This window comes from Malus domestica, chromosome 07 (assembly GCF_042453785.1).
Source record: "Malus domestica chromosome 07, GDT2T_hap1".
NCBI classification, from domain to species: Eukaryota; Viridiplantae; Streptophyta; class Magnoliopsida; order Rosales; family Rosaceae; genus Malus; species Malus domestica.
The window spans coordinates 20,648,116-20,655,740 of NC_091667.1; the positions used below are offsets into that span (position 1 = coordinate 20,648,116).

The following is a 7,625-nucleotide window of genomic DNA, read 5'->3' on the forward strand; positions in this document are numbered from 1 at the left end:
AATATGAAAGTGTCAAAACTACGATTATGAATACGAAATACGAGATACATAATTTTAAATAGTGGAATCTTGGGACGGGATTTCACACTAATAATATAACTACAATATCGTTTCCTATTTTGAATTAGAAGTCTAATTAACGAACACACCCAAAAAAAAAAAAAAAAAGCTTACTTAAGGCTAGAGAATTGCTTGGATATGTACATTTGCCTTTTTATTGCTACAAAAAATGATTACAAATGAAGTTTACAAGGATGGAAAGAATGCTAGGAAGGCTCTGTGTTTCCCTGCTTGTGAGTTGAGTTGTGTTCCGCGTGTTTATAATGAAGGAAAGCTCTTCTTATATACATCAATGAGGGTGCTATGTTACAAAAAAACTTTTGCAAAATATCTTCTTTTTATTTGGTGCTGTCACTATTTCTAAAAAAATTGGATGTTTTTAAATTGCACTTTTTTTCTTCTTGTGCCTTTTGTTTTTTCATGGGCCGCTTATTGTTGCATGTTCTTTTTTTTATTTGTCTTTTTAGACCACTTTTTTTAGTGTGGGAAAAATTTTAACTTTATACTTATGTCTGGTAATTTGATAATTCTAATGGTATTTTGGAAATTATAAAAATTTCATGTCTTGATAATTAAATGAAAGTTTTTTAGGGTATTTGGTTTGTTTTCCCAAGTTTTTATTGCACTTTATTTTTTTTATTCAAAGTATATTTTAATTAATTTGATTTACATAATTAGAGGAAGATTCGATCTAAAGTAAGTATAGTATTTTAGTCGTTTCGATGTGCCTCATTGTGGCACTTATTTTAATACTTTTCTAGGTAATAGAAATTTGTTACAAAAGGGTATGAGGAAGGTGAAGCATAAAATCTCAATGGATACACATATGTTCTTAACCACTTGAGCTATAAATTGTTTGTTAAAATTTATGCTTGACATGTTACAATGTTGGTACCGTTTGTATTGTTAGTCCAACTTCAAATTTTCCCACAAATCAGAAATAAATTCAAGCTCCAAATTGTCTCTGCATCAACACCTATATAGGCTCCCTCCTGATAATCTAAGTGTATTTATTGAAAACCATATTACTAATATATTTTAAATTAAAGGGAAGGGGAGGATTTAGACCCAACAATATTACTAATCTAAATCTAGATTAAGGGCTTTGACTAAAAAAAAAATCTAGATTAAGGGCAATGGGTATGGTTTGAACCCAACACGCAATGAATTGAAGAGAAATGCCTAATTACTAAGACAATCGTATGTAAGTTAATTAACTAGTAATGTGCAATGTATAACTTTAACTTGAATGTCACTTAGTTCTCTTTACTTGTAAGTAAAAGGTCTTAGGTTCGATTCTCGCTAAATGCGAATTTGAACCACAGTATTGCTAGCCCATTGTGAGGTTGCCCACCTCCCTCCCCTTTAGTATAGATAATATCGTTTGTTCAAAAAGAAAAAAAAAACTATAAATTGAATAATTTAATAACTTGTTGCTCCACCAACTATTATAGAACACAAGTAGCAGAAGCAATGTGAAAAGGAAGTGAAGGATGCCTTTCAGTATATAAATTTATATTTGTAGGAATCAGTGTGATTACAAAAAATACAATGCGAATATGAAATTTCTCAACCAAGACATTTGCGTCTATAAATAGTGTTACAAATTACAGATTTCTGCTTAGCATTTATTCTCAAATATAGAATTACACATGGAATTTAACTTTTCTTTCTTGTTCGAAAAATGGCATATAACCGGAAATTCATGGGGATGGTTCGAACTCAAGGGTTCAGGAAGAGAGCAGTGCACTGCTTGATTGTATCTTCAGGGTTCGTAACTGCAAAAGGGTCGAGCATCAGATATACATATTCCATAAATATGTCCGAAATATGGCCATAAGTAACTTTAAACCTGAGACGACGGCTTACCTGTATGACCTACGGTTCTTTCAGATTCATAGATTTCATGGTCATTTCCTCCCTGCGGAAAACGATATTCACAAGTCTTAGGGCCCGAATATGAGAAGGTTAAAATGTAAAACAGAAAACTTCATCGAATACAATAAACGTAAAACATAAAACATAAAACATGAACAGACTACTACTCATGAATTCATAGAAAAGGAAGTTGTAGGAAGAAGAGGGTTAAGCAATCAAATTATGGACAAACCTTGTAAGTTTTGTCACCAAAGAAATGGATTTCTTGAAAATCATCTAGGTATCTCAAGCAGTATGTCTTGTCCCAACCTTGCGGGAAAACCTGGTTCAAGCAGTGTAAACCATCAGCGTTCAATTTCAAAAGTCCTAGTCACTTTTACTCGACTATTCCAAGAATGGGCAGGCAAAAAGTAAATAAATGTAATAAGCATTAAAGCAAATATAAGTATCAACTATCGCTTACATCAAAGCTTATCTGCCCTCCTATGGAAAACGTCAAGTTAAGGTGACCAAACTTTTCACGGAGGACAGAAACCATTTTTGGGCGTATGTTCTGAACCTGCAAATGAAATTGTCTTTCAATTTATACACAAGCAAAAAAGAAAATTGATATCATTTATAATAAATATAAACTCACAATTTAATTTTATGGTGTAAGGTATCTAACCTTGTTATATCTTTCAAATTCATCCCTTTCTTCTTGGCTACAGTTTCGCCCAATTGGTGATACATTAAGCATCCCACTCCGGAACTCTATAAATGTACCCCTGCAGTTCAGTTAAAATGAAAGTATAAGTTTACAGTCAATAGCTTAAGATTTAACAAAGGCTTCCACTCCACTAACCTCTTTATCGGTATGTCCAAGTCTGCGATATAATGAAGCGTAAAATTGATAAATTCCTGCACAATTGTATGCCAATCATCTCAGATCAATCTCAAGAACAACGTAATTAAGTTTCTGGGTGCTTTGTGTATGTTTAGCTTAACTGCCTAAGATATCTTCCAAATAAGGAATTTGAGAGTCATAGCATACAACAGAGCATGGGCTTTACCTTGAGTTTGTCTTCTCCAAGATATGTCTTCAAGCTCTACAGAATACAACAACAACAACAACAACAACAAAGCCTTTTCCCACTAAGTGGGGTCGGCTATATGAATCCTAGAACGCCATTGCGCTCGGTTTTGTGTCATGTCCTCCGTTAGGTCCAAGTACTCTAAGTCTTTTCTTAGAGTCTCTTCCAAAGTTTTCCTAGGTCTTCCTCTACCCCTTCGGCCCTGAACCTCTGTCCCGTAGTCACATCTTCGAACCGGAGCGTCAGTCGGCCTTCTTTGCACATGTCCAAATCACCGGAGCCGATTTTCTCTCATCTTTCCTACAATTTCGGCTACTCCTACTTTACCTCGGATATCCTCATTCCCAATCTTATCCTTTCTCGTGTGCCCACACATCCCACGAAGCATCCTCATCTCCGCTACACCCATTTTGTGTACGTGTTGATGCTTCACCGCCCAACATTCTGTGCCATAAAACATCGATGGCCTTATTGCCGTCCTATAAAATTTTCTCTTGAGCTTCAGTGGCCTACGACGGTCACACAACACGCCGGATGCACTCTTACACTTCATCCATCCAGCTCGTATTCTATGGTTGAGATCTCCATCTAATTCTCCGTTCTCTTGCAAGATAGATCCTAGGTAGCGAAAACGGTCGCTTTTTGTGATATTCACTAGATTGCTCCGGTCATTAGTGTGGATAAGTATATAAATGGATAGAGATAGGAAAGCAAACACAAGATGTACGTGGTTCACCCAGATTGGCTACGTCCACGGAATAGAAGAGTTCTCATTAATTGTGAAGGGTTTACACAAGTACATAGGTTCAAGCTCTCCTTTAGTGAGTACAAGTGAATGATTTAGTACAAATGACATTAGGAAATATTGTGGGAGAATGATCTCGTAATCACGAAACTTCTAAGTATCGGAGTGTGGTGTCGTCTTGACTTGCCTTATCTGTCTCATAGGTAGATGTGGCATCTTCTCTGGAAGTACTCTTCCTCCATCCAGGGGTGGTATCTTTAACTGGTGGAGATGCACAAGGTAATGTATCAATTTCACTTGAAGCTTACTTGTAGTTTCAGGCTTGGTCAAGCGCGATACAAACCATGTAGTAGGAGTCCCCCAAGTCGCCGAGCTAGGGGGTCTGCTGAAAGAGGTGACAGACAAGGTAAGCAATCAGAGCTCCGACTGATTGTTCACCTTCTCCCCATCTTGCAGCAGCATGAAGGATAAAGAGAAGAAAAATGAGAAGAGATGATATGAGATACTTTTGCTTTTGAAGAAGTAACTTTCCACAGGCTTATTCTTGAACTGAGCTGGAGGGTTTTCTGGTTTCCTCCAGAGTATAAGGCCGACTGAAGAATTTGAGGGTCAAAACAAGTCCATCAAATCTAGAGTACGTTCCACCCTGCTGATATGGGATACTTTTGCTTTTGACAGAGTAATGGATGTATCGGCACGTGTGCTGTTACGCTTGTCTCCACATGCTTCCTTGTATCCTTCGCACTTGCCCTATCTGTTCCTCAAGCAGATGCGGAATCTTCCCTGGAAACATAACATGTTGAAGATGAGTACTCGAGAGCAATGCCAGGTAAGTAATTAGGTAAGGGGTTCCAGGCAGTCAATTCCTGGCTGGAAGCTTGATTCCAAGTGCTGACTGATTGCTCTCTTTCTCCTTGTCTTGCAGGTAAAAACAAGGCCAAAGGAAAAGACAGGGAAAAAGCATGATATGGGATACTCTTGCTTTTAACCCTGATGATATGAGATATTCTTGCTCTAGTATAGCTTGTTTGCAGAGGTATTATCGGGGGGAAAGAAAGCTGAATATTTCGAAAGGCTTCGTTGGGAGTGCCCTCTCAGATATGATGAAGGGTATTGGGCACCAGTTTGGAGTTATTATTGAAAGAAATAAATGTACGCAGGAAAAAAGGACAAGAAATGCAACTCTGTCACAAATCCTATCAGAAACAAATGATGGCTATTGGGCACCTACACTACGACCCAGAAAAAGCGATTTTAACTCAGGTATAGTGTGTTCAAGACGTTCGAACTGTAATAGAGGACAATGAGGTGAAACATTTATATGCATCAGAAGAAATCTAAGGGCAGAGAACTACTTCGTTCTAAGATGAAAGTACTTTCTTTAGCCACAAATAATTTCTTAAAAAAATAAAAGAAGAACGATCCGCCTAAAAGATACCACAAAACAAGATTGTAACATGGAAATATTCATCTTGATTATCCAGTTTTTCTTTGTTCTTCAGGAGAAGATTTATATCTTTACTGATATATATACCTTGCTCAAATTCTGGGTATCAGATCATTAGAAATTTAGCTTCGCTTATTATTTCAGCCAAACACTAGGCCAGAAAAGGAACATAAATTTACTTGCACAGAACATCACTTTGACTTAATTAATTCAAACATCACTTTCACACAATCGATTCAAACCTAACTTTTAGTCAGGACACTATGACATTTTGAATGTGAAAACTTGTTTCATTATCACGCTAAGCTGTATAATACCTGGGTGCCAATCAGCGTCCTATCTTTGTGAGCAACAAGACCATTCTCAGTAAATACATAATCATAGTCATCAATAACTGCAAAGACAAAGACACATTTAATAAGCATGGTCAAGAAAAGATTTTCAAAAATAGTAAAATAGACAGCTATAAATGTGTCCACAATGTCCCCTTGAGAACTAACATTGGAGGATAAGAGTTGGAAGGAAAAGGAACAAGGTGCCAACCAAGCATATTGTGGTACTTAGACAATCTAAACGGCCTATAACAGATCAACAAAACAGTTTCAATTGCATCCTAGGAACAAATATTAATTAACGATATATACGATGAGTAAATATCCAAACTTGAGCTCCAACAACTGAAGCTTGGAATTGATGTGTCATATGCAGAATTAAATGTTCAATACATTTCGAGTTTAATTTTTATACTATCTACAAGGAAAAAATATACGCCTGTTTTGCCAAGCTGCTCCGTTATCTTTGTAAGGTCAGATCCTCCCACAATGCCTACTGTAACAACCTGCACTTCAGTAAGGCAATTGATCATTCACAAGAAACTAACAAACCATCCTCAATACAGATGTACACTTTTGGGCTGATGGGTTGCATACCTTCCTAAGTTCTCTCATACACTCCGACATTTCTGGAGTAACAACCTGGGATTCAAGCGAAACACATTCAATCAGAAAATTTTATGCACATAAGCCGATTAAGAAATCTAAAACATCTTGTCCTTCAAATCGGTAACCCATATGATCAACTAGTCCATAATCTAACTGAAAAATAAACAGTGATTTAAGAGGAAAAGTATAAATCAGAGATTCATACCTTTCTTGGAGCTGTGAGAGTATCATCAACATCAAACAAGGCAATCACACCAGGCCTCCTAACAGCCATTTACACTCAATCTAGTTTTCCTGCCAACAATCACACAATAACACAATGCTCATTTAACAATTTAATCTCCTGAATTTCTGTGACCTGAAGTAAATCCAGCAAGCAAACAGCAAATACAGAGATTACCCAGATGTTAAAAAGGATTAAGATCCAAAACCCAATAATTATTTACTTAAAAGTGCAATAATTAAAAAAAAAAATTGACTGGATGGCCGAGATTGTAAGCAACAGAACCAAAAGGTGATTAGGAACTGAAAATGGGGTCAAAATTATGTGCACCCAAGAAAGAAGAAAACTTCAAGATCTAAGGGCAATGAAGTTTTCAGATGAAGAGCACTAATCAACGGAAAATGGCAAAAGAAAAGTAAATTACCAAATGAGAAGAAAACGGAATAAGAGGAAGATTACTTCCATAGTTTGAGTCAAATTTTGTGGCAGCAGTAGATTTGACATTTTAGACCCAAACGCCAAACTTGTAAACCCAACTCAATTCACCTTTTAAAATTAACAGTTGGGTTGACTAATTAACTAATCATATGTAGTTAACGAATGAATTCGTTAATTATTTGTTAAAATAACGGGTCATTTGGGGTCTACCTACAAAACCAGTTACAACCGTTAATGAATTAGGTTTAGATAACTTATTAGCTTAACGGGTTGGATTTAGATAACCTATTAGCTTAATGGGTTGGGTTTGCGTGTCCTGTTAGTTTAACGAGTTAGGTTGAAACTGATTCAAACCTAAAAAAATCAACTCATTTACAGGTCTACTTGCAAATAATATGTTTCAAGTTCGACTCACATAGATGTGTTGAGGTCAACACCTAATATGTGACTGACTTATTATGTGGCCCTCAATCCTTCATCCCCTTAATTATAAATATAATCATATCAAAACATTTCGCTTCAGTTGTCACTAATATTATGGTTTTATCACTTATTATAAGCTAGTAGCCTTAAATCATAAGTTTAATACTCATAAAGAATGACTCTGCAAATTTGATATCAAATTATTAATTGTGTGATTTAACTTAGTAGAAAACTTTTGTAGGAGTTGTATTTTGTATTTATACTTAGACATAACGTTTCCCCAACCTTATGGCTGTGTGGAGTAACGGTAGGTCGTGGATCTAGTGATGCGTGCAAAAGGTGTAGAAATGAATGCAAATTATTGTAGAGTTGGAATATGCTTTTGGTATCTAATGGC

At 36.2% G+C, this 7,625-nt stretch overlaps 1 protein-coding gene across 3 annotated transcripts; it reads right to left on the reverse strand.

Annotated features, from left to right (window-relative positions):
* Positions 1 to 1,541: 1,541 nt before the first annotated feature.
* Positions 1,542 to 6,927, reverse strand: LOC103439267 (phosphomannomutase-like). 3 transcript variants are annotated; one of them, XM_070824771.1, is made up of 12 exons: positions 6,792 to 6,927; positions 6,350 to 6,438; positions 6,133 to 6,177; positions 5,975 to 6,041; positions 5,521 to 5,597; positions 2,991 to 3,026; positions 2,783 to 2,838; positions 2,606 to 2,705; positions 2,402 to 2,497; positions 2,171 to 2,260; positions 1,930 to 1,981; positions 1,542 to 1,838 (listed from the first exon to the last, which is right to left on the reverse strand). In XM_070824771.1, the coding sequence occupies exons 2-12, from the start codon at positions 6,416 to 6,418 to the stop codon at positions 1,783 to 1,785; spliced, it is 744 nt and encodes a 247-aa protein (XP_070680872.1). In that variant the 5' UTR covers positions 6,419 to 6,438; positions 6,792 to 6,927; the 3' UTR covers positions 1,542 to 1,782. The 3 variants fall into 3 exon arrangements, with proteins under 3 accessions (XP_070680872.1, XP_008376032.3, XP_070680873.1); XM_008377810.4 differs by having other exon boundaries at positions 6,545 to 6,845; XM_070824772.1 differs by lacking the exon at positions 2,991 to 3,026 and having other exon boundaries at positions 6,545 to 6,802.
* Positions 6,928 to 7,625: the final 698 nt, after the last annotated feature.

Coding starts and splice junctions, on each gene's coding strand:
- LOC103439267 (XM_070824771.1), bottom strand. CDS start 6,418: ATGGCTGTTAGGAGGCCTGGTGTGATTGCCTTGTTTGATGTTGATGAT. Junction 6,042..6,132: donor GTATGAGAGAACTTAGGAAG/GTATGCAACCCA, acceptor ACTGAAGTGCAG/GTTGTTACAGTAGGCATTGT. Junction 1,839..1,929: donor AAGAACCGTAGGTCATACAG/GTAAGCCGTCGT, acceptor ACCCTTTTGCAG/TTACGAACCCTGAAGATACA.